Here is a 27,001-nt window from a genome sequence, read left to right as displayed (position 1 = left end):
TGGATACACGCAAGGGCTTTGCTCTAACTGCTTGGCGATCGTTATAAACAGAAAAGAACGCTAGGAAACAGATGGTGTGCGTTCATAGCCCCTATAGCAATTTTTTATCATTTGTTTTATTTGATTTAGCCTTTGCTTGCTTTAGCCTTTAATGTTTGCTGGTTGTGGCGTGTGCACGAAAAAAAATGATACAGACCAGGCTATGCGTGACACTAGAGTAGTTGGTATTTGTCTTGAACCTGTGTATTGAGCCCGTCACGACAAGTATCTTGTCACAGCTTTACAGTATCGGGCACCTATATTTCCAACTAAATATCCTGACCTAGAATTCAACCTTACAAATATACCAGTGCGCACGGGTCCATACCTAGTAATATCAGTGAGGAGAAGAAAGGGGAGCTTGTATAGAGAAAAACAATAGTACTGCATCATTCTCGCATCATAGATGCACCACATCAGCTAGCTTGCTATAAAAGATAAGACCCCATTCGCTTAAGACCTATACGTTTCATTTTCAGCCTACAAGGATCCCATTAGTGTTCTAAACCTATGCAGGTAGATTTTCGCTTATCAACGTAATAAGGCGAATTTTAGGTACACACCGGCAAACCGAGCAGCCAGCAATGAAATTCCCAGTTTTCTTGTTCTTTTGTTCTTACGCAGATGCTGGTTCGTCTGCAGGACTCGGCCTTACATTGCGCGTTATTCTTATTTTGCCCTCTCTTTTCGGCTGCAGACTTTCCTTCTGTCGGTCACCCATGTCACTCTGGGTTTTGACATGCATGCGCATGCATTCACGGCTCCCCGGGACGAAAAAACCTAGAAGGATTCAACGCTGTTGAACCGAATGTCGAGCAATAGCACTGTTGATATACGACACAAGGGTCGTTTCAACGTTAAATTTCTTTCACGCTGTAACGATTACCAACAGAGCCTTGTGACTCACTGTAGTAAACTGCCGCGGTTTCTTTGTTTATTAGCAAAATTTTAAATAGGTCTAGAAGAAAAGAAATTGGCAGTATCTGTCACACTTCTGGATGGGCACCTGAAACATGCCGTAAAGGAATGGAGGAGGAGGGAATCAAAAAATAAAGAGAGAAAGAGCTGCCAAAGTCGAAGGCTCCGGAAAATGGCGACGGCCGGTCAAATGTACCCCCTTCCCCTCCCCTATAAATATGGCACCCGCTCGCGCCACACCTATTTGAGTTGTATGGCGGCTCCCTATAGTTTGAACGCAGGTGCAGATGATATGATGTCAGTGCAGGGGGTTAAAGATCCCCTGTTGCACATGGTCTTCATTCTCATCAAATTGTATTGAGATCTACTCAGTTTCTTATATAACACAGCAGGTACCAACCCAGACCTTAACATCGGCGTTCCGTTCGTCGTACGTGTGACCGCGGTGGCCGCAAGTATCGCGTTGGCTGCTGTAACGGTATGTATTGGCTGCTGGACAAGCATGCACTCAGTTGGTCGTACCTCTTGTGAAGCAGACAACGGAGTTTGAACTGGAGCCTAGGCGTCGGAGGACATCAGCGTAAGCCTCATCAGGATAGTCAGGAATATGGGAACTTCGAGCTTCAACAACATGTAGTGATGGCCGTACGACTTGCTGAATCATTTCGCGGATGAAATGCGCGAGAGAATCGCCCCTTAGTTTGGATGTGTCGCAAACCTCCTGTATAGCTCCTCGCGCACAATGGCGCGAATAAGTTTGCGAAGATGGTCGGTGCTGCCTACAACGGCTGTAAGAGGCTCGGCAGCGGTCGTAGCGAAGATTGGTCTGCCGTAGACAGCCCAGCACTGCATGGTGGAATATATTTTCCATTGTGACCGCGTCTGTTAAAAATTGGTAACAGTAGTTGGTGGGCTGCGCACAAGACCAGCAAAAGCTGTTTCTTAACCAAACTCATCAGGTGGCGCAGCTTTGTCGTCAGACATGTTTCGATCTGCTCGCCGAAAGAGCTTCGTCATGTCCTCAACATACACCACGACCGACTCGTTTGACATCTGTATTCGGAACTGTAAAGCCCATTCTGTTCTTTCGAGCCTATCCAGCTGATATACGCCTCTATGATAAGACGGCGGAATTGAAGCCACGATGTTAATATGCCTTCTCGGTTCTCGTACCACGGTAAAGCATGGCCTTCAAGACAGAAAATGGCATTCCGTAGATTTAATTGGTCGTCCCACTGATTATAGGATGCGACTCGTTCAAACTGAATGAGCCAGTTCTCCACGTCGTCGTGCGGAGTGCCATGGAACGACGTCGACACTCTGGGGTTCTGAAGGGTGTACACAGGAGTACCTTCCATCACTGAAGTGGTGATTTGCGCGGCTGTCTGGAGGTTCATTGTTGAAGTGGAATCTAAGGGTCCGTGCTCGGTAGGAAAGCCCAGGTTTCTCCGGCTGACGCAATGCACTGACGTGTCCACAGGCAAGAGCTCGGTGCCATTGGTTCGCGGAGGAGTGTGCGGCATTTAGAAGCCCCATACCCAGCACCTGCATCAAAACTCACGAGAACAAGTATTTACGTGGAATGTAAAAGAGCAGAAACACGGAGTCAAGGGTTGATCTACCACATGTCCCAGCTAGATGAAGAAGCGCACGAGAGTCTCTAACTTCTTAGTCTTATAGGCGCCACCTGAAGCTCCCAGGTGGCAATATAAATGCACGTTCGTTGGCATCAAAACATGAATAATTCGCTATGTTTCTCGATGAACTTAGGCTCCGGGTGCATGTCCTAATGATCACGGAAATAAGGTATCATGATGAAAGCCAGACTTTTACATTAGCAGGCTCTAAACATTACCGCCAAAAGCGAACTGATGCACGTGACGGAGGCGTTGGCGTGTTTATCAGAGAAAACGCAAACTGCGACGTGGAGCGCCACTTCACGCGTGTTGCTGCTAATCTAGAATCGCTATGTATTTTCACTCTGGAAATAACATGTTCGCAGTGGTATACCACCCTCCTTCTGGGGAAAAAAAAAAGTTATTTCTAAATTTCATTGAGGAAATGCTTAAGTACGCTTTCCTTTATGAATACCGTTTGCTTTCAGGAAGCGGCTTGAATATTAAAATAGATGGAAATGACTGCCATTCTCTTGAATTCTGGTTTTTGTTCTTTTTATCAGCACACCAATGCGGGTAACCGAGATAGACGACTCTGTTCTTGATCCTTTTATTGTGAACTCAGACACTCCCGCCGATACAGCTGGAACCATATGCCAGGACAAAAGTGACCACTGTTCAATTGTTATTGTGTACTCCAGCTTTAAGTCACAAGAAAAAGCAAGCAAGGACAAACCCCTATACAGGAGCATGTCGAATATTAATATGAAATGCTTTCGGGCGCGCCTATTTAATAACGGCTGGTTCCCCATTTATAACGAGAGCAATGCCTCTGAAGCCTACAACATATTCCTGCGAATACGTTCTGTCGCCTCTATAGCGAATGTTCCCCATAGAAGGAAGCGAAAGTAAAGAACAAAATAAGAAATCCGGGGATAACGCGTGATAATTTGAAGGTGATTAAGAAGGAGCAGAATCTATTTGAAGGTTCCTTGCGTAGGAGGGAAACAAGCGCGCTTACAAAGTTGAAAAAGTACCGAAATAAACTGACTGAAGAGTTAAAGGAACAGTATTACTGAAACCAAATTATTGAAATTCTAATGTATTATAAATGTTTTGTTAATGTGTTATGTTCGGGATTTGTTTATGCGGGCTTTTATTCTGATTGTTTTTTGTTTTGTTTTTTTGAAAATTCGAACTTACTGAAATTTATCTGTGACAACTGCTGCCTTTTATGGGCCTCCAGGCGCTTTTCAAGCTTTCATTAGAATTTGTCATAAGCTGTCATAAGCGGCCATAAGGCTTTATTGCCTAGGGTTCTTCAACCTCGAGTTTGAAATAAATGAATTTAATTGAATGTAATTCGACTGAAATTGTCCCGGAACCCTGCGCTATGACAGCTCTTTCTTTCTTCCTTCGCTCCCTACTTCCTTTATGGCACGGTTCAGGTTTCCACCACGAACTATGGCAGGTACCTTGCCTTTTCTTTGCACCGCCCTAAGAACGACTTCTGTATCGAGGCCCCCTAAACTAGCCTCCCCACACCTCTCCACGGCAGCTGGTTCGCGGTGTAGCGCACGTACCTAGCTACACCTGTAGTTAAAGTCAAATCACGGCATAAAATGACTTGGACGAGCGTAAGCAATGCAGCTAATGCTCTAAAACTCTCAGGATGCTGAGGTAAATATTCACCAAAGCTGAGTGCTTGCCCAGCGCTTAAGTCAAGGAGAATTCGGCACCTGGCAGCAGCGAGTTTCCCGCCGAACAACCCGTCATTTTATATTGCTCGGACAAATGAGGCACATTATCGCACCTTCCGGACTTCATTAGATCGGTCAGTTGTTGTTTTTTTATTCATTTATTGCCCCTCCTCTGTTTTGTTTTTTACAAATTTTATTGTGTCTTGAGGCAAATAGCAATGTAATAATAAAAGGTTGGTTGTACAACTTTTAATTCCATCGGAAATGGGCGTCCTCTTCCGTGCCGGGGAAGACGGGGAGTCGTGCGCCCGCGTATTAGAGGCTGGCAGGTAGCCCTTGGCTTGTTGCAGCCCCTTCCGCCAGATGGACGGTGCGGTGCTGGATCGCAGGGTCCGCTCTTCGCAGCAGGGTATCTCAGGTTTCTCTACTTGTTATATTTTGTCCTATCCCTGGAGATTGTGGGCACTCCCAAATTCGGGGGGGGGGGTGGGGGGGGGGGGGGGGGGGGGTTCTGACGTATGTACGCTCATGTGCCACCTTCATCTCGGATCACCAGTTCAGTCGTTTTCTTTATTGCGACTTCGCTACTGTTATGGAAGGCGCTGCTAACACGATCCCTAAAGCCCCTTGATACTCTCAGCCCGTCTTTACCTTTACTGCCCCCGCTCTGACGACGCATCTGCACCAAACTGCGGGGTACTCTGAGTGCGCCTTCTTCGTAGCCGCCTAGGTCATCTGGATTCCCTAGTTCGGTTTCGATTGTTCGGCAGACCAAATAAAAGGTTCTTGTCCTTTATTCGGGAACCTTGTCAGCGCAATTTATTCGCACTTAACAGAATTATTTCAAGTTCTAACTCAGGTGCTACACAGGAAATGTGCGCTAATAGTGCTTTTTTTTTTTTTTTTCAAAATCGAATATAGTTTTAGTCCAGCCAGAGCGTAGTATATGGAAGGGGGGAGGGGGGTCATAAATTTCGTGTCATCAATACCAATAATTTTGAACAGAGGCGCACAATAGACATCAAAATTATTGCCCGTCTCTCTAGATTCAGCGCTATATCAAAATTGTGTTCATATAGTACCCTGCAACAGCGCTAAGGGAACAAAACAAAAATGCCGGCATCCATCGGGAAGCTCGTATCAGTGGTTCGCATTTTTGTATTTTAAGAGACACGATACCAAGATTTATGCTGGGCTAGTAGCACTAAACGATGACAATGCCCTAGCTATGAGGCTGTGTCAAATGGCTCAGACGATTTAAGTGTGGTCAAACATGCCTAGACGACGAAGCTTGAACTCAATGGCCGACCATCGCTCAATGATGAACCACAGATTGTTGCGCAAGCTGAGGCTCTAGTGCTCGCTACTGTTGCAGAAATAGTAGAACAGATTAACGTGAGTATAGGCTCAGCACACAGCATCCTTCACAACAACCTGAATATGACAAAGGGCCGCACGCTAGGTTTCGCGGTTGTTGACACCAATGCAAAAGGACTTGCAGAAGGAAGCGGCTGCAAAAATGTTGAATCTATATGTGAGAGCGACACTGATGACTTTTCAAAAGTCACATCCCCAAGGGTGAATTTTGGGTCACTACTATGATCCGCAAAATTAAGATTCGCAGCAAAAAATGAAAGCATACAAGCTCACTAGCGCAAAAAAAAAAAAAAAAAGGCCAAGATTGTGGCGTCATTTGGCGAAGTCATGCTTAACGTGGTTCTGGAACTGCTGTAGACCTCACCTCACAGATTGTGACCGCAAAGGCCAAACTATCAAAGGGGAGTAAGGGATGTGCCTTTGTGAGTTTCTCACAAAGTTGAGATGTGCTATCAAGGCGAGGCACAGAGGAAAACTCACGAAAGGCGCCCGTCTGCTCTATGGCACTGACTCACTCAGCGTATGGCGGCGCATGCAGCCTCTTAAAGCTGCAAAATTTTGTCCTAATCCTCATAGTCATCCGACCTTGTTGTTGTTGCTGTTGTTGTTTTTGGCTCTTGAAAAATGTCACGTACCTACCATGGGGCGTTGGCCAGGGTGTAGTGTTGTCCACAAACTCAATTATATGCAAAAGCTTGTCGCAAAGCGAGAATGTAAATAATTATAACAATGTAGCTGTACAAATTTGGTTATAAAATAATAACAATCGTAATAATTTTCATGGAACAAAATATCCTGGAAGAATTTCAGAAGGATTAATAGGTTAACCTACAAGTTGCTATTTTGCACATAGTAACTTCTTCCTCTTCCCTTGTGTGAAAAGCCCGCACACTGAGCGGAAATTATTTTCGGAACTACGAGGAAGCTGCTGTTGTTGTTGATGATGATGACGATGTTGTTGTTGTTGTTGTTGTTGTTGTTGTTGTTGTTGTTGTTGTTGTTGTTGTTGTTGTTGTTGTTGTTGTTGTTGTTGTTGTTGTTGTTGTTGTTGTTGTTGTTGTTGTTGTTGTTGTTGTTGTCGTTGTCTTCCTCACAAAAATTCCGTATACCCATAAGGGTGTTTAGCGCCATGACAAGGAGGTGATTACAGATTCGTAGATTGCATGCGGCAGAAATGAGATATCAAAAATTTTTGAGGAGCAAAGAGTAAAAAAAAAAAAAGCTGAGGGAGACATAATTAGGATCGCAAAAAGAGAATATCTAAAATAATGGATGATTAGTTATAACAACCAGTTGTGATAGAAGAAGTTTTGATTCTAGAAGAAATTTTTGAATGGCATTGAAAACATTCACATTGGTACGTCCCAGCATAAAAGCGCCAAGGGACCGAAAAACCGCAGAAAACAGGCTCAAACTAAGTGCCGAGGAAGTTATTGCTTACGTGCAACTCTTCCTTAACCTGGAAAAAAAAAGAGTGCTATAGAGTTCTGCGGCAGTTCGTTCATCGTTGGCGGAAGCACGTGGCCATGGGAGGAGAATTTGCAGAAAAAGATTAAACTCCCGCCCATATTTCATTATCTGTGTTTTTTCATGCCAATAGTACGAACTTTATTAACGCCCCTCATAGTTTCACATATGAACGTGATATGGCGAAATCGAGAGACACATCCGCAAACCGAGCAGCCAGAGAGACAAACATTTATTATGAGCAGGCGTGAAATATTCCACTCTAGGTGGGCAGCCTCCTCAGTCCAGGAAGCCGTGGACCCGAGCCATTCCCCGAGTCCGGCTGACCAGACTGCGCTGATCATCCGGGCTGGGGCTTGACAGCTGAGTCTCCCACTGCTCTTTGGTTATGGCCATTGTGGTTATAGTACTATTTGGTCCCTTGCATCTCCACACCATATGTTGTAGGCTGTTCGGTACGTTGCAAAATGCGCATTCATATCTGTAGGTGGTGGGCGAGATTCTGTGTAGTAAGGTGCTGTGAACGTTGCTGTTTGGATTTTTCGGAGGGTGACTGCTTCTTCCCTGGTTAGTTTCTTGTGGGTTGGGGAATATTTTCTTCTGTCAAGTCTGTAATGCAGGAGGATGTCAGTATATTTTTTGGGTACATCCTGTGTTCTCCGAAATCCTTCTGGAAGTGGTGCCCGGCTAGCATATCCTCGGGCTGAGGCATTGGCGGCCTCGTTTCCTTCAAGTGAGTGTGTCCCGGAGTCCATATGATGTAGGTATCAGGGAGGTGATGTGTTGTGGGGCGAAGGAGGATTTAAAGTGCTGTGCAAGAAATTCTTCCCTTTTGGTAGTTGCTGCATGCAGACTGTGAATCAGTGAGAATGACGACGTGTTGTTTGCTCGTCGAGACCGCCAATGCAATTACGACCTCTTCGGCTGCGTCAATGTCATTTGTTGGAATAGTTGCAGATGTATTTTCTGTGAATGTGGAATCTTTGCTGCATCAGTGTATCTCGTTTCCGGATTTGTTCCGGGCGCTTTGCTCAAGGCCCGAACTCTTGCCAAGCGCCGGTCTTTGTTGTATGTAGGATCATAGCCTCCTAAGGAGGCTATGGTAGGATGCATATTTCGCGGGATGGGAGCTACGGTGATGTATGAGCAGATTTCGTCCGGGAGGCGCTACTTGGTGTTTTTTGTTCTGAGCCTTCTATGTATCCTAGTTTCTTGAGGGTTGCACGTCCAGTTTCTGTTAGTCTTAAGCGTTAAAATTGGTTTACTCTGTGGGCCTCGGCAAGCTCCTCCCACGTGTTATGAAGGCCGAAGTGGAGGAGGTGTTGCGTAGATATACCGATGGCGATTTTGATGGCTTTACGGATGAGAGTGTTGAGTTTTTCCACTTCTGCTTTCTTTAGATCTAAATATGGTGTTCCGTATGTTATGCAGCTTATGATGAGAGCCTAGATGATGCGGACGGTTCTTTCATACCGTGTCTTCTGCTGGCCACGCGGCGGACCAGGTGCGCCACTTGAGTAACAGTAGCCTGAAGTCTCGGGAGTGTTGCAGACCCTGATCCATCTTTCTGGATGTTTAGGCCAAGAATGCGAAGAGAGTCGGCTTGAGGGATAGGGGTTCCGTCAAGAAAGATTTCCGGATCAGGAATGTCATCTTTTGGTGGTCTTCCTCGAGTTCTGGCTTTAAGAACCAGGAGTGCATATTTCTCTGGTGCGCAGATGAGTCCGCAATTTCTTAGATAGTTATTCGTGCAGTCGACGGCTTTCTGAAGGGCGTCTTGCTGCTGTCCTGGGCAGCGACCTCGAATTCATATTGTTATATCATCGGCATATTGAGCATGTCGTATGCCGTTGATTTTATCTATAGATCCTTCAGGAGTTTCATCATAGCAATATTAAATAAGAGGGGCGATATAACAGAGCCTTGCGGGGTACCTTTGTCCGCTACCAGGAATTTGTCCGTCTTGAGGTTCCCCAGGCTTATGGTGGCCGTACGATTCGCCAAGAATGTATGAACATAGTTATATGCTCGCTCTCCGCAATTGGTGTCCTGTAGGTTGCGAAGAATTGCGGCGTGTGAAACGTTGTCAAACGCTCCCTTTATATCCATTGCAAGAATTATGCTCTTACTGTATTTGTCAAGATGGTCAAGATCCTCTGAGTTGGAGTAGGATATCTTGTGCGGATCAGTGCTGTCTGAATCCTTAGAGCGTATTGGGGATGTGCCCTTGATCTTCCAAATGGTTTGTGAGGCAGCTCAGGACCGTGTGCTCGTACAGCTTCCCTACGCATGAAGTTAGGGATATAGGTCGCAGGTTCCCAAGTCCTGGTGGTTTGTTGGGCTTGGGAATCATGATCACCTCAGCGTGTTTCCACGCTTCTTGTATATGTCCCCCGTCTCCCAGCTGTTGTTGACTTGCTCAAGGAGGTACTTCGTTGCTTGCTGGTTAAGGTTGCGTAAGGTTTTGTTGTTATTCGTTCCTCGCCAGGGGTGGTATTCCGGGTGAGCTTCGCCAGGGACGCCAGTAGTTCTGTCACCGTAAAAGGCCGATCTAGGTCCTCATTCCGGCTCCCTTGGTACTTCGGGTGTATGTTGTGGTGCGGACGTAACAAACTTCCGTTGGTGAATTGCTTCTTAATCTCATTCAGGATTTCTTGGTCCGTTCCATCATGGGAATGTAATATTTTAGCCAAGTTTTCCGAGATGCAGATTTAGACACTTTGATGCCGATGAGAGATTTCAGAATGTTCCAAGTATTATGCGTACTGAGAGTTCCTTGTAGTCGATCGCAAAACTGGTTCCAGTTTTGTCTTCCGAGGCCTTCGGTATACTCTTCGGCCTGTTTGGTGATTTTGGCAATCCGCTTTTTTAGGGTTCTGTTTCTTTTCTGTTTTCTTCATCTTCTAAGGAGTCCTCGCCGGGCTTCCCAAAGATGTAGTAGATGAGAATCCTCAGCCGGTGTTCGTGTCGTGAGTTGGATATGTTTCGTGTGACGTTCGACCTTTTCTGCTAAGGAGTTGGTCCAGGCTTCGAGGTCGACCGTGAATGGGGATACGGTGTCTTTCCTGAAAGCATCCCAGTTCGTAGGGCGAGCTTTGCCGATGCGAAGCGGTGTCTTCTTATGGGTAATTTCAGTTTGTATAATGTGGTGATCACTGCTAAGAGTCTCTTCGAGCCTGTTCCATGCAACTTTCGAGATGCCCCTGGTGAACGTCTAATCAGAATTTGTATATCTGCAAAAACTGTTGCCAATTCTGGTGGGCGTGCAGCGAAACATTATCTTTTCCTTGCGCAGCGACTGGTTTATCCTATGCAAGCAATTCAGAAAAACTGTTAGACTTGGCCTCACTTTCACGCGTGATTTTGATTCCCCCCCTGTTTCTTTTTTTTTTTTTTTTTTTTCGACGGCGGACTGTCTTTCTGTCCGTCACTTACCTCAGTCTTTGGGCTTTGACATGCACACACGCTGGCATGCATGCAAGGCTTATCACGACGAAAAAAAGAATGGTTTTCTTTGAAGTACATGCGCTGTATCGTTTTCTCGGTCTCGGTTCCCCGTATTGTCTTTATTGTAACAGTTAGAGTCTTGCGGATGGTGCAGCCGACGCCCGCCTCATTCCCGCCCGTCTTTGTCTCTGGCGCCTCTGCTCTTATAACTCCTCTACGCTAACCTGCAGAGTACTCTCAGTGGGCTTGCTTCGTGCCTCCCCCTCCCCCCCTCTCCCCCCTGAGTTTCTGAGTTCGGGCCCTATCGTTCGGCAAACAAAATAGCCCTTTGTCCTTCCGGAGGAAAAACTTCGCAATGTACAACTTCTTCGTGCATAACGGAAGTTTTTCACAATCCGATTCGAGCGCCAAAAAATAAGGGTGTACAAATAATGTTTTTTCAAAGCCCAATTGAATTCGACTAGTGTAGCCGCAATGTTTATACTGACTCTAAAAGGAATGCTGCGAATTCAGCTGAAGCACTTAAGTGGGCAGAGAATGACTGGTTGCTGTATGGTCAAGCTAGCATGAATGCAAACAGATGAAGCGCTTACTTCCTTAAATCCGGTGGTGGCGGTAAAACATTAATCTCCAGCAGATACAGGATAGGCATCAACCTATCCGCCTACACGGCGGCCTGGAGCCCTTGTCTGGCAAAAAATAAAAATAAAGAACGTAGCTTTAACCTGGCAACGTATCCTATTGGGAGATATATCTGTAATTGAAACTTCTTTTTGGTTGTAGATAAAATTAATCCGTGCATAAGCCGCGTGTACTCTGAGGAGAACGAGAGCATCACTCTTTCCGTCATTCTTGCAGAACAAATGTACGCTTCGCGCAAGTGCTCAGGCATGGTCAGTGCCGCCGTCGAGCTCCAGCCGTGTAGTTGATGTATCATTAACTTCTCACATCTGCACCAACACGTGCATCAGAGGCTGCCGGGGGAATCGTGCACGAAATAATAGCCCACAGGAAAGAAAGCAAAAGGTGCATTGCATACTCCCACATGTTTTATAAAACCCACATGTGGCTATTGTTCTGCAGTTGGGTTCTGAGACGCGCCAAATTTTGTTTTCTATCGGTCGCGGCCTGTTTTTCGAAAGAGAGGAAGCGATGTGGGTAGTAAACTCTGGTAGCACTCATTCGCTCCATGCGTTTCCGTCACTGAAGGTCAAGGACGCTGTAAAAACTACTAAATCATTCCAGCGTGTGGGATTGGCCTGAGAAGCAATGTATTTGTGCACCGTATTGTGGTAAAAGAATATATCGTTTTCTCTATAAACCTCATCGATTCACAGTGAAGGCGTTTGAGCAAATTAACTGCACATTCATAAAAAAGTGTATATTTCGCTTCGTCATAATGTATGCGCAGCTTCTGGAACGGTCCAAGCTTTGCACCTCGCGTTGAGACGATTATTCAAATCTTAAACCTTAATTTCATCGAGACGGTGGACAGTGCCAATATATGCAACGAAACTGGCTTTAAACCTGACTCTATAGTCACGTGTAAACATGAGATACCTTAAAGCTTCTCTTTGAGATACTCAGGCTTGCCATTTGTTCTCTCCCCTCAGCACATTTTACTGAGATGTTTGGGATGCTTGCGCAATAATATTTTCATAGATTATACTGCAACCAGTATAACAGATAACAGATGCATGCAGACTAGTGCACAGCAATAGTCTTGCTGTATCACGCTGATGTTGTAGAAAGCGCTGAGTTCAAGGTAGCGCCCCTGTACTTCTTACTTTCTTGTTTTTCAGTCTCCTCTCCTCGCGGTTCTTATCTGGTCCACCTCTATCAGCAAATAAAGACGCAAGAAAACACCTCAACAAATAATGCGCAAATCAGTGGTTTCCAAACAGAGATGCTATAAGGCAGCCAAAAGGTTTGGTTTGTTTTGTAGGGTTTAACGTGCCAAAGCGACTCAGGCTATGAGAGACGCCTTCACCACACACTTTTGCCATTCACGATGCCTTCGACTATCACTTCAGGGCTCACATAGACATTCATTAAGGTTTTCATTAAAAGTAAACGAGAAAAATAGTGACCACTGACACAGGTAGCAAAGGTTTTAAATTTCTATAAAAGAGAAATTTCTGACGGGTCTGATCTAATCGTGCAATTAAAATGACACGGGCACGTATGTCACGCTTCTGTGTTTCCGAGAGATCCGGACTAACGTCAAAATGGTCAAAGGGCGGGTGAACAGTGCTAATAACCCCAAACGTAAAACATTCAGAAACATCCGGTAAGGAGTCAGCGAATGCACGAAAAAGATTCCGGGGTTCGTTGATGAAGTTTATCACCAGGAGCTCAGACCGGCCATCTCGGAGGTGAATGAGGCTGCGCGCTGTGCAGATGCCGTGGGTGAACAAAAGAAATGGTTACCTTCCGCGACCGTAGGCCCGTCACGTAGTTCGTCGTAACTAACAGTCACAAAAGCACTGGCGCGTGGCGGAATCGAAACACTATCGGCGCAAATTCAAAGGGCGGCGCGGCATTGGCGATTCTCGGTGACGGTATAGTAGCTTTCTCGGTCGAAAATATCACTGTACGCTTCCGGAGGTCAATAATAGCTCCATACTCCCGGAGAAAATCAACACCAAGGATACAGTCACGGGAGCAGTCAGGTATATGAGGCAGATGACAACGAAGGTGGTGCTGTGAATTTGAACTCTTGCCGTGCACAGGCCACTCAGAGCTACCACAGGTCCGCTAGCGATGCGAATCTACGTGCCAGACCATGGAGTCATTACTTTTTTAAGAAGCGCCGCTAGCTTCCCGCTGATAATCGAAAAATCAGCGCCAGTGTCCACCAATGCGCTAACCTTATAGCCGTCGAGACGGGTGTATCCAGCGAGAATCGATCTTCAAGCTTAGGAACTGTCGTCGGTGCCGTAATATTGCAGTCGCTCACAGGTCTCGTTGTCGGGGGGGCCTTCGTCACGTCGACTGCAAGCGGCCTCGCCCCCGAGGTCGCTATCTTTAGTTTTCACAACGGGGACTTGGCGACCGCCGCTGCGCCATCCAGGAGGATCTGGGTTGCGGCGGTGGTCGGCGTGGGGACGGGAGCGTTACTGCCGCTGGGAAGTTGGCACCATGCGCTGCTGGACTAAATATTCCTCAATCTCACGGGGTCGTTTGCCTAATGGAGGGCGAGGCAAGTCGATGGGAAATCCGTGCAGTCCCAGGTGTCGATAGGGGTACCGGCGATACAGATGACCTGGTTCCCCGCAATGGAAGCACAGGCGCTGGCGATTTGGGGCGCGCCACAGATCCGCCTTCCGCTGGGGTAGTCGTCGGTTGTCGACGTACGGCTCAGTGAGTGCGGAATACAGTGAGCCTTGATCGTGCGGCTGTAATGGCGTCGAAGCAAGCGCAGGGCGTCGCAAGATATCTACATATAAGTTTGACGATGGTACTCCGTGGTAAAAGGTGGCCGATCAGCACACGGTACCGAAGGCCTCAATGCTTGAAGCTCTCCGCGGACAATGCTAGCTACAGAGCCGACCGTCGACTGGGGAGCGCCGAAAAGCGTCTGGAGCTGTTCGCGTAAAACTAAGCGGATGATGTCGCGTAGGTTTGGGATGGCCCCGAAGGCCGAAAGCGGCTCCGCAACCGAAGCGGCGAGTACCGGCCTATCGTATGTGGTAGACTGCTGATGGAGCATCCTTTCCATTGTGACAGCTTCCACAAGACACTCGGCAACCGTGCTCGGTGGATTACGCCCGAGGCCAGTGAATAGTTGCTCTTTACCGCAGCACATGAGGTGGCGCAACTTTTTGTCTTCGGGGATGGCCGGCCAGATCGTCGGAAAAGCCGGGTTATGTCCTCCATGTACATGGTTACAGTTTCATTCGGCATCTACATGCGAGACTGTAAATCCCTTTCTGCGCGTTCTCACCGATCCGCGCTAGTATAGGTCTCAAAGATGCGTCGGCAGAACTCGCGCCATGATGTTAGGGCGTCTTCTCGGTTCTCGTACCAAGTACGAGCGCCATCTTCCAGGCTGAAGACATCTCTGAATTTTGCGATGTCGTCCTACTGATTAGAGGCGACCCGTTCAAACTGAACGAGACAGTCTTGATCTCTTCGGTCTGATTGCCATGGAAGAGCTGAGGCAGTCGTTGGTTCGGCAGGATGTAGTAACCTGGAGCTTGCATGGCAGGTCGAGGGGCGGCTGCAGTTCTGAACTCCAAGCCCGTGCTCAGGGGGAAAGCCTTGATTCGTCCGGCTAGCACGGTGCACAGGGGTGTCGACTGGCACGAAAGTTGAGTCCTGGGCGTACGGGACATATACTGGGATCGACACCAGCACCTCCACCGAAAATATGTCATGGAAAGCAGGTCTATAGACTCCATGAAAAAGGCAGGCGAGGCTTTATAAGAAAGCAGCGTTCCGCCGACAGCGTGCGAACCCACTTCAACGTCCTTATCTTTCAGGCGCCACCTGAGAACACCAGGTGTTGTTATTGTGACTGAAGGAAGAAGGCAAATAAAATGCACGGGCCTGTTACTGGCTCTGTAGCTGAGCCACCTCCGCTGCCTCGTGAGGACAGAAAGGAAAATAGAGAAGAAAGAAAGAAAAAGAAGAGGGAGAGAAAGACGCGCGTCTCACAGCCGTCCTCCACCACCGAAACGGTAGCGGGTGCAATGACGGCCTACAGCAGATAAACATGCGGCTGTCTTTCGTCGCAAACGACAGTGACCTACCAGTCCCAGCCTCGTAGGGCCAGGAGCAGCCACCCCTGTGTCCCCAGGTGGCAATATATATATATATATATATATATATATATATATATATATATATATATATATATATATATATATATATATATATATATATATATATATATATTGTGAGCCTTCTGTGGACATTCTTTCATTTGTACATGCCATGATCTTCTTCTTTCATTTGTACATACCATCATCATCGTCCCGCGGCGCCGGCTCCGGCGCGCGCCTGGGTTCGTGATCGGATTAAAGCGCTAGACAAGGCTTGGCTGTCCTTGCCGTCACGACCTCGCCGTCTCGACCTAGCCTTCTTTTACAAGTGGTGGAGGCGAAATTTGATCCCCTTGCTGCCTTGAGCCCTGCCTCTCGCTGGAGCTACGTTCCGGTCGCCGTTTGGCAACTGCCACCATCGCTATGTCTACCCACGAACAAGCCGAACCCTCTACCTCGGCTGCACCACCCCCTCCGACTGTGCCCACACGACAGCGCGACCCGCCGCTGTTCGCTGGTCGTCGCGATGAAGACGTCGATGACTAGCTTGACACCTACGAACGCTGCAGCGCCTACAACCGGTGGGACGATGCTCTGAAATTTCTCAACATCTCGTTCTACCTTATTGAGGTCGCCAGGACTTGGTTCATCAACCGCGAGCCCCACACAACTAACTGGACCACCTTCAAACAGCAGTTCCGACAGTACTTCGCCGACCCGGCAGTTCGGACTGAGATCGCGAAGACCAAGCTCGCTTCACGCCGTCAAGGACCTGATGAGTCATATGCGTCTTACATAGAGGCCATACTTGCACCCATACGGCACCCCGCTCAGTACCGACTTACGCGCACGTCGCAGCATCCCCCCCTCCTTTAGTTCCCCTGCCTCGACCGGCACCAAACTACAATCACGTCAATGCAATAGCGACGGCTCAACCTGCACCACCCTATTACGCACCTTGGCGCCCCTCCCGACCAATTTGCTATTACTGTGGCATTAGAGGACATATATCTCGCGTCTGTCGTCGCCGCCTCCAGAACGAGCGCCGTGGTTACGATACCTTTGAAAGTGACATCCCTCCAACGTCATATTATCAACGCCGGTTTACTCCAAGCCCACCTCGAAGGTCATCCCCACCTCCAGAATCCTCGTCTGAGCCTCGTGGAACCCATGCATCCCGACGTCGGTCCCTATCCCCATACCACTGCTCAGTTTCCCCTCTCCGACCCGCAACAACTATCCCTGTCCGCCATCCGGAAAGCTAAGCGTTGCAGTTTCCGGAGGTCGAACTGCACTCTGCGAACTTACCAAAAGTCCTCCAGATCGCCCGTATAATGTGATTTCTGTTTTCGCTGAAGGATTACCGGTCGAAGCATTGATTGATACAGGAGCTGCAATTTCTGTCATTCACGCTGATTTGTGCTACCGTTTGCGAAAAGTGACGACGCCATATGATGGGCCTGAACTCCGTGGAGCCAATGACATCCCTTTGCGCCCTTTAGCAAAGTGCACCGTAAGAATTGTTATTGACGGCGTCCGCCATCATGTGCAGTTTGCTGTGCTCTCACCATGTGCGCATCTGATGATTTTAGGATGGGATTTTTTGTCAACCGCTTCGGCGTTAATTTCTTGTGGCGACCGTGTTATCCATATGACAGACAGCGATTTTTCATCTGAAGTTTCTGAACGACATCATCCCCTAGTTGCCGCCGCTGATACTGTTTTGCCTCCTCAGAGTGAAAAACTGCTTACCGTTGTTTCTGACCACATCACTGACGGGGACGTACTCATCGCACCATCTCATCGTCATCTTGCACGCGGTATCGCCTTCCCGTCTAGCCTTGTGAGGTTCTGCAACGGCTCAGCGACAGTAGCGGCCACTAACACTTCACGTGAATCCCTCGTGCTCCCAAAAGGAACTTCTCTTCCCTGCATTGTGGATGTTCAACCTTTGTCCTTGATGGTGCTCACCGCCCCTCTGCCTCAGCGCCGTGTTTCGCCAGACGTCTCTCTTTCTGTTCTCACAAAGACTATTAATCATAACCTCACGCCGAACCAACGCCAAGAACTGCTGACATTGCTTCGACACCACCAAGCCATTTTTGATGCCACTTCTCCACCACTGGGACGGACTAGTGTTGCGCACCATCGCATCATTACTGAAGGTAACTCTATCGTTCGCCGACGGCCTTATCGGGTTTCCCTCTCTGAACGAAAAGTAATTGAAGAAAATGTAAATGACATGCTCCATCGCAATATTATTCGTCCCTCAACAAGCCCATGGTCCTCCCCAGTAGTGTTAGTTAAAAAAAAGGACGGCTCGGTACGCTTTTGTGTTGATTACCGGGCACTAAACAAAATTACCCGCAAAGATGTATACCCAATGCCAAGAATTGATGACGCCCTTGACTCTCTCCAAGGCGCCGAATATTTCTCGACTTTGGACCTCCGCTCAGGTTATTGGCAAATACCTATGCACGAGGACGATAAAGAAAAAACCGCTTTCTCAACTCCCGATGGCCTTTACGAATTTAATGTTATGCCTTTCGGACTTTGTAACGCACCAGCGACATTTGAAAGAATGATCGATACTGTGCTTCGTGGTCTAAAATGGAGAACCTGTTTATGTTACTTGGATGACATTGTCATCTTTTCGTCAACTTTTAACGACCATCTCACGCGCCTGAATGAGGTCCTCACGTGTCTCGCTTCAGCGGGCCTTCAGCTCAACACCAAGAAGTGCCACTTTGCACAGAAGGAAATTAAAATATTGGGACATCTAGTCAGCCATGACGGCATTCGTCCAGACCCTGAAAAAATCATCGCGGTCTTGAACTTTGCTCGTCCACAACGGATTACAGAATTGCGCAGTTTTCTCGGCCTGGCGTCTTATTTCCGGCGTTTTATAAGGCATTTTGCAAGTATTGCTGCTACACTTCATGAACTACTTAAAGCACGCAGCACTTTCGTGTGGACTGAACAGTGCGAAGCCGCTTTTAATAATCTGAAGCACGCCCTCACATCAGACCCTGTTCTTGGCCACTTCAGTGACAGCGCTCCAACCATCTTGCACAGTGATGCTAGTGGTCTCGGTCTTGGAGCTGTACTACTGCAGCGCGATGCAACTTCGCGTGAGAAAGTGATTGCCTTCGCCAGTCGGACTATGACTCCAGCTGAGGAAAACTACACCATTACCGAGCAGGAGTGCCTTGCCGTCGTCTGGGCTGTACAAAAATTTCGCCCTTACCTATATGGTCGGCATTTCACAGTTGTGACCTATCACCATGCTCTTTGCTGGTTGTCTTCGCTCAAAAATTTGACAGGCCGACTTGGCCGTTGGATTCTATGCCTGCAAGAATACAATTTCGACGTCACTTATAAATCGGGTCGCCAACACCAAGACGCCGACGCTCTTTCTCGCTGTCCATTTTCGGAATCGGCTTGCTGTTTTTCTTCCCAATGCATTTCCACCTATGACCACAGCCGACCATCTCTTTCGCCGACGTATATCACAACAGTTTCATTTGATGACTCTGAAAACAAACACGCTCTCCGCTCACAGCAATTAGCCGATGCCTACTGCCGACCCATCATCGACCGCCTTATTGGCGCTTCGGACCCACCCAATGCTCGGCTTCGCCGACAACTTCGCAATTTTAAGCTCGAAGATGGCATCCTACTCCGCTTCGTGTATTGCCCTGATGGAACTCGCTGGATCCCAGTAGTGCCGCGTGTGCTTCGTCCACGTATACTGGCGGCTCTCCACGATGACGCTACTGCAGGTCACCTTGGTGTTGACAAAACCTACGACCGAGTGAAAAAACGATTCTTTTGGCCTGGCCTATCTTCCTGCGTTGCCAAATACGTCGCATCTTGCCCTCTGTGCCAACGTCGCAAACGGCCGACGTCTTCGCCCGCTGGCCTTCTACAACCTGTTCCCTGTCCCGCCACGCCATTCGACGTAGTCGGCATTGACTTATATGGTCCCCTACCTCTCTCCGATGGGGGTAACCATTGGATTATAACAGCTGTCGACCACCTTACACGCTACGCTGAGATAGCACCTGTACCGACCGGTTCCGCTCAAGAAGTAGCAAATTTCTTTTTGCGATCAATTGTATTGCGTCATGGCGCTCCTCGGGTGCTCCTAAGTGACCGCGGGACGGCCTTCTTATCGGCAGTCGTTGCCGAAGTTCTTCACGCGTCATCCACCCTTCATAAGACAACCTCAAGCTACCATCCCCAGACTAACGGGCTGACTGAGCGATTTCACCGCACCTTATCAGATATGATCTCCATGTACATCACACCGGATCATCGAAATTGGGACACTATTCTACCATTCGTCACTTCATCTGTTGGGCAGCGAGGCAAGCGCGCCAACGGCCGGGATGGAGCTTGTCTCACTGCTCGACAGATGACGCATCATGTTAAAATAGCTTTTCGACTCTCTTCTGCGAAAATTGTGCACGCCACCGACAGCAGTTTTTTCTCGATTTCGAGAAATCTAGGGAAGTACCGATGTTGAATCACTTATCAGATAACGTAGACTATATTTTGCTACTTTGTGAACGTTATTTCAGATCGAATGGGTTAGTAGATTTTGCATAGGAATTTTTTAAATCCCAGCCCCCAAATATTCAAGACCCTGTATATATATATATATATATATATATATATATATATATATATATATTTGTGTACAAAAAATTACTAGTCTAAATCTGCTCTCGCTGTCATATTCGCACCTTCGACTTTTGGGGGTCCAAGATGGTCACAATTCGCGCTGGGTGGGGGGTACTTATCTTGGGAACCACTGGTCGTAGACACATGCGGGTGGTACCAAACGACTTGTCTCGACGAGATTTTTGTCAAATGAGGTAGCGATGGACAATAACTCCTATAGATTAAGGAGTGGCGAAATCTCTGTTCTTCTGATGCCCCATAGGTGGCGCTTTACTCGATGTCATGGCAATGGTGCTGCCGTGTTCAGCGGCTCCGGCGAAACTACAAGTTCTTCGAACATCCCATTGAGGAGGATGCCGAACGCAAAAACGCACGTGCTGTACAAGCACAACTGCAACAGACGGAGACCACCCGCTGGCAGAGGGCGATGGAGGCGAAAACAACACTCCAACTATATCGAGGCAGCAAGAACGCGATCGCCCAGGAAACACTCAATGATAACAGCTGTGGCAGTGCGCACCCTTTTTGAGGCGCGTGCGGCGCGCTCCGCACCCTGGTATACCGCCGACACTTCGATCGTGCTGCCGAAGTGCAAACCGCTGTACAGAACCTGCGGGGAGAACCAAGAAATACTTGGTGCTCGGTGGTTGGTTAGTTGGAGCATTGGACTGTCGCATACAGATGGCACCACCTTTTTGCAGACGCTTGGCTTCGGGAAAATCGAAACCGTGCGGAGTGCCAAAGTCGTGTCCATCACAAAGGCTCGCCTGCAACAATGGCGAGGAAGGGTAGCGCGACAAACGTCCGTCGTGCCCCAAGATGCCTACATAATTTTCTTTTTAACTTCCGGCTAGGACACAGGAACTTTGACCGCCCACTTCAAAGAGAAAAGCCACATCATCATCATCATCATCACCATCATCAGGCCACGCAGCTACACAAAGAAATTTAACCATGAAGATTACACATGTACAGTATGTGGTAAATCCACAGAAACAATTAACCACCTTATACTCGAATGTGATGGTATCCATCTGGAAGTCTATGCAGGCGCAGTCACTCTTCCTTAGGCCCTGGGGTTTAGAGATATCAGTGGCCGGGTGAATGAACCTGCGGTGGAAGCTAGCAAAAAAACGATTGGAATATTGGTGGCTTAAAAGCGGAAAAATAACAATGTTAGTAATGTGGAATCAAAAAATCAATAAATGGAATGATAGTATGGTTAACGGATCTAAAAATAATTAAGATATAGGGGGGGGGGGGGGGGGGGACAAGCATGATAGCAACTGCTACCACCCCGTTTCAAAAGGGACGCTCCTATATTCCATCCATCATCCAGGCCCATGAGCTAACCCATGAACTAACGCTCTTGCATTTCGACGTCTATGGTGGCGCAAATTTTTGTAACGTAGCTTTCTGCGATTGGACCGTACTGTGCTCTGAGTGTCCCTGATTCCATTGTGAGAGCGTACGAGCGCAGCACGAGCAGACCGGACCCCTTTCGGCTCGGTGCTTGAACCCTGCTGTGGGTGTCTCCCTGTCCGCATGGCGCCAGGACACGTGGAGAAGCCCACTTTCAGGCAACGCATGAACACCAGACGTGTAGGGATCTAAGTAAGTTTGTTTGTTTGTTTGTGGGGTTTAACGTCCCAAAGCGACTCAGGCTATGAGAGACGCCGTAGTAGAGGACTCCGGAAATTTCGACCACCTGGGGTTCTTTAACGTGCGCTGACATTGCACAGCACACGGGCGTCTTGCTTTTCACCGCCACTGAAAAGCGGCCGCCGAGGTCGGGATTCGATCCCGCAAGCGCCCACACATTTAGCGGTTGCTCGTGAATCTAGAACAGCGTAAAGAAGTGAAATAACCGTTGATTCCAGCTAGTTTACTTTTCCGCTGCCGAAGTTTGTACAGTAGAAAACACTGTGATTCACGGTCACATCATTAAGTCTCCTTTAGTCTTTACTTGCGTTAAAACACAGCGGGCTCCGAATTGCACACAATACATTTTCTGATAGTTTCTTAGTATGATAAATGTCTACTTTATTTCCATAAATAGAGCATAAAATCGGCTATGTCCTTTTTCCTCACAAAAGGGGGTCAAATCTACTTCACGTCGAAAAAAAGTCGTGTCCTAAATTCATTTGCTTATGTTGTCCAAATTATTGAGGCGAAGGCCTTATTTACATCGTGGTTTGGTTTGGTTTGGTTTGGTTTGGTTCGGTTTGGTTTGATTTGGTTTATGGGGATGAACGTCCTAAAGCGACTGAGGCTATGAGAGACGCCATAGTGGAGGGCTCCGGAAATATCGACCCCCTGCAACACGTGATATCAAAAATATCACGTGTTGTCATATCAAAACTGTGATGCAACCCTTATTTGTGCAGCGTTCAGAGTTCAGCTGCCATAACATTTCGCTTCCCATTTATCATACATCTGCCTGTACGTTGGAGGCTAGTTTGCAACAGCGCCTCGAACCGACGGCATATGTGCCTGCAATTTCATACTTATTATTAAGACCATTACAATTTCTCCAAACACTGTGGTAGTTTCTAAACCATCAAAAAAACGATGCCAAACCATGCCAAGAAGTGCTTTCACGTGGCTCAGTCGGTTTAAGCACATTTAAACTACGGCTTATGTTTTTCATAACACTGCATTAAACTTCAATGTTGAGTTTCTCTTATATATAAAGCATATGAAAAAAATCATTTGGAAATCTCTACAACTTGTGCTGATAACAAACGTTCGCGTATTTCTAAGCTTGGTCAAATCGGGGGGGGGGGAATAATTCATGCCCAAATCGTACTCACAACCTTCGATAGCTTCGTCGACGTTACCCTTGAAGCCACCTGTGAGCTGCTTGACGCGGCTGTGATATTCACATCAGTAATAAAACATCACACTTCGATAAGAAACAAATGGATCAGATCATCCGGCGTAAAGCGCGAGGAAAGCAAAGTGGGAAGTCAGCATCACACAGTTTTTCCACTATATATATACGTTTTGTCAACGCAGTATATATAAGTGTGTGTGTGTGTGTGTGTGTGTGTGTGTGTGTGTGTGTGTGTGTGTGTGTGTGTGTGTGTGTGTGTGTGTGTGTGTGTGTGTGTGTGTGTGTGTGTGTGCGCGTGTGTGCGTGTGTGCGTGTGTGTGTGTGTGTGTGTGTGTGTGTGTGTGTGTGTGTGTGTGTGTGTGTGTGTGTGTGTGTGTGTGTGTGTGTGTGTGTGTGTGTGTGTGTGTGTGTGTGTGTGTGTGTGTGTGTGTGTGTGTGTGTGTGTGTGTGTGTGTGTGTGTGTGTGTGTGTGTGTGTGTGTGTGTGTGTGTGTGTGTGTGTGTGTGTGTGTGTGTGTGTGTGTGTGTGTGTGTGTGTGTGTGTGTGTGTGTGTGTGTGTGTGTGTGTGTGTGTGTGTGTGTGTGTGTGTGTGTGTGTGTGTGTGTGTGTGTGTGTGTGTGTGTGTGTGTGTGTGTGTGTGTGTGTGTGTGTGTGTGTGTGTGTGTGTGTGTGTGTGTGTGTGTGTGTGTGTGTGTGTGTGTGTGTGTGTGTGTGTGTGTGTGTGTGTGTGTGTGTGTGTGTGTGTGTGTGTGTGTGTGTGTGTGTGTGTGTGTGTGTGTGTGTGTGTGTGTGTGTGTGTGTGTGTGTGTGTGTGTGTGTGTGTGTGTGTGTGTGTGTGTGTGTGTGTGTGTGTGTGTGTGTGTGTGTGTGTGTGTGTGTGTGTGTGTGTGTGTGTGTGTGTGTGTGTGTGTGTGTGTGTGTGTGTGTGTGTGTGTGTGTGTGTGTGTGTGTGTGTGTGTGTGTGTGTGTGTGTGTGTGTGTGTGTGTGTGTGTGTGTGTGTGTGTGTGTGTGTGTGTGTGTGTGTGTGTGTGTGTGTGTGTGTGTGTGTGTGTGTGTGTGTGTGTGTGTGTGTGTGTGTGTGTGTGTGTGTGTGTGTGTGTGTGTGTGTGTGTGTGTGTGTGTGTGTGTGTGTGTGTGTGTGTGTGTGTGTGTGTGTGTGTGTGTGTGTGTGTGTGTGTGTGTGTGTGTGTGTGTGTGTGTGTGTGTGTGTGTGTGTGTGTGTGCCGGAAAATGACGAGGGCATATTAACACGTATGTGAACCGCGCGATATGAGGTGCAAGCGATGCTCTGCAGAGTGCCAGCTGCGAAGGGAAACAGTTCCGGGCAGAGCAGACTTCACTGCAACGGGTAACAGGGGTCCGACAATTAAGAGGTCTGCTATATATGTCCTTCCCAGGCGACAGCAACAGCTAGTATCGATATCTGCTCCACGTGCGCATATAAGCATTAATGCGAATTTCTCTTGTTTTATTGTTATTCCAAAGTTTTACACTGCACATATTTTATACAGCTCAGGACAAGATTTGTCTGAGCGGAGCTCAAAATCAACAGCTGTGAACTTTTGACATAAGTATACTAAACAAAATAAGCACTAAATATAGTGAACAAGTGAGAACAGTTAAATAAGATTTTGTATAGTTTTTCTCGTCCTGCCTAGTGTTCAGACATTCTCACTGCTTATTCGCACGAACGAAACGACATACCTGTCGCAACATTTTGTGATAACGTATACTTCATAAATTTGTAAGAAATAAAATTACCTGTGATTGCTTTGAATGCGTGATGCCGCCAGTGTTGAACGAAATTAATGCAATAACCTGTGAAACTAAATGGCAATAAATACGGAGCTTGCAATGAAGAGGAATTTTGTTGTAAATGTTTACAGTGTTATGATTTTGCGTGTACTATATGACATCCGAGAACCAGTGTGTATGCCCAGAAATGTTTCAAACTTTATAATACTGCATGCTGTGACGTAGCGCCAAAGAGGTCTTAGCTTCTTCATGAAAGTGCACAAGTTCGCAACGCTTGTAGCGCGGGATGCGGCTAGCAGGCTGAGGTATGTTACACTTACCGCGGCGGTGAAGCGTGCGAGCTCGGCGAACGACGGCGGAGTGCGTCAATAGGCCTAAATTATTTCTCTTCGACGCCGCGGCGGTCAGCGCTTTGGGACTGATCAGCGCTGTCGAAATGGTGCACTCATGAAACTTCCCTATTGTGAATCTTATTCTGCCGCCGTAAAATAAAGATATGATTAACTTTGGCGACGCATTAATCGCAGAGCTAGTATAAGCAGAGCGGTGAGCCGCAATGCACCGGCGGCAGCTGGCTTGAGCAGAAGCTTGATAGTATCGCGGTTATCGGTATTGCCAACAATTCGCCGCTGGTCGGTGATCTTCAAGAGTGATTCAATCCTGATTACCGGCTCAGTATTCCAGATGCCAACAAATTTAGCATACTAATTTATTTCTGACGTCGGCGCAAGCAATCCGCCGTATCGTTCGCGTACGGTATGAAGGAGGAGGGGCCAACGCTGCGGCGTTTATGTTTACGGTGGTCGATGAGGTGCTTCTATCATGCGGGGCTTAAACGCGCTGTTGACGCCTTGTCGGATGGCACCCCAGAAAATAGGTTATAAATAAAATATTTGTAAATGCTGCTTCGTTCCGCAGATCACCGCGTCGCTTCGGTTGTACTTTATATGGGCAATGGCGGCCGTAACCGAGAACGGCGGCGAGCTGTGTAAGCACAGCTAACCGCGATTGGCGGTTAACCGTGGTTAAGTTCGGTAACCTCGGTTAAGCGTATAACCATGGTTAAGCCGGCCGTGTAAAGAGGGTATTACTGCGCTATGTGAATAAGAACAAGAACGTAAGAAATGCAATTGGAAATAAAAGCTAAGTGACCTTCTCCCATTATCGCACTGTTATCGGCCGCCAAGCCAAGTACGTTTGACCGGTCGGGCATTTACCTCCATCACATCTTTACTGCATGCGAGCATTCTTTTACGGAGATGGGTGGGCTGGTTTTGCGAGCAGTGGTGGTGTCGCATGGTCACAGCATAGTATATGTGGATGTGAGTCATTTGGGGACGTACGTTTTCACCTGAGGCGCTGCGATGGGGTTGAAGGTACTTGCAGCACATCTCTTTACCGCGCAGTTCAGACAAAACGCCGACCTCCCTCCCCCATTCATTTCATTATAAATAAATGTTTCCTCCTCCTCCTCCTCCTCCTCCTCCTCCTCGCCACTTACACGAGGAGGATTGAGTAACAGAAAACTAAGGTCATAAAGTTCGGGGGGGGGGGGGGAGGGGGGGGAGATGGTGAAACAATATGTCACCACTAAATACCTGGCATTATGGCACAGCATCAGCCAAGAGGCCTAGACGCTTGTGGCGAGCGATCCACTTTCATTTTTCTTTCTTTTTTTAACTTCCTTACACTGAATTGTATAAATAATTTCCAAAACATCGGCGTACGGCATCCACGTAGCCAAGGTATGTACATACGAAAGGATCCTGCAACCAGAGACACCATAGAGGATTTTTGTGTGCTGGCCAATGTGAAATAATAAATATAGAGATAAAGTAAAAGAAACAACTACGTGTTGCCGCTGGGATCCGTACTCGCGACCTCCAAATTTCGCGCCAACTGAGCTGGCGACGAATGTTGAATAACGATTCTTAGCTATATATGTTGAGTGAAACCTATCTTTGACAGTGTTTGCCAACCAAATAACGGCTTCTCAGCTATCTTTGCAAACGGTTATGGGGCGGTAGCTAATATCATTTTGTACTTCTTCTGCGCTGTTGCATTTTAATTGTGACAAAAAAAAAAACAGCCTGTCCTGAGCATATCGTCAATATATCCTCTATGGGTTTGCAAATACAACTTACTTATGAAAAGGAGAGAGACTATCATAACTCAGGAACAGGGTGCTTTCAGTCCCATGATAATATACTGTATTCACTCGAATATAGGCCCGCCGCGAAGTAAGTCGACCCCTTTAAAGTAATAAGGCCGAAAAAAAAAATTCTAATGCAAGCCGACCGAAAAACAGACTACCCTAAACAAGAAAGACGCACGTCTCTGGCCTTCGCTTCAGCAGGAAGTGCTGCGGCCTTCTTCGTCCTAATTAACTGAAT

At 47.4% G+C, this 27,001-nt stretch overlaps 2 protein-coding genes across 2 annotated transcripts in view; one reads left to right on the top strand and one right to left on the bottom strand.

The window, feature by feature from the left end:
- The window catches only part of LOC146198058 (arylsulfatase B-like), a 35,789-nt gene extending 33,309 nt beyond the window's left edge, over window positions 1-2,480 (bottom strand). Inside the window, exon 1 of the mRNA XM_084591841.1 lies at window positions 2,221-2,480. Coding sequence (XP_084447967.1) covers window positions 2,221-2,480 — 260 coding nt within the window. The remainder of the gene's footprint in view (window positions 1-2,220) is intronic.
- LOC146198055 (uncharacterized) overlaps window positions 1-27,001 on the top strand; it is a 188,073-nt gene that overhangs the window by 116,076 nt on the left and 44,996 nt on the right. The gene's annotated exons all lie outside the window — the stretch shown is intronic.

The sequence above is a fragment of the Amblyomma maculatum genome, chromosome 2 (assembly GCF_055883805.1).
Source record: "Amblyomma maculatum isolate TAMU_Amacu chromosome 2, ASM5588380v1, whole genome shotgun sequence".
Classification (NCBI taxonomy): Eukaryota; Metazoa; Arthropoda; class Arachnida; order Ixodida; family Ixodidae; genus Amblyomma; species Amblyomma maculatum.
The sequence above is the reverse complement of the archived record's forward strand: the minus strand, read 5'-3'. Positions and strand labels throughout refer to the sequence as shown.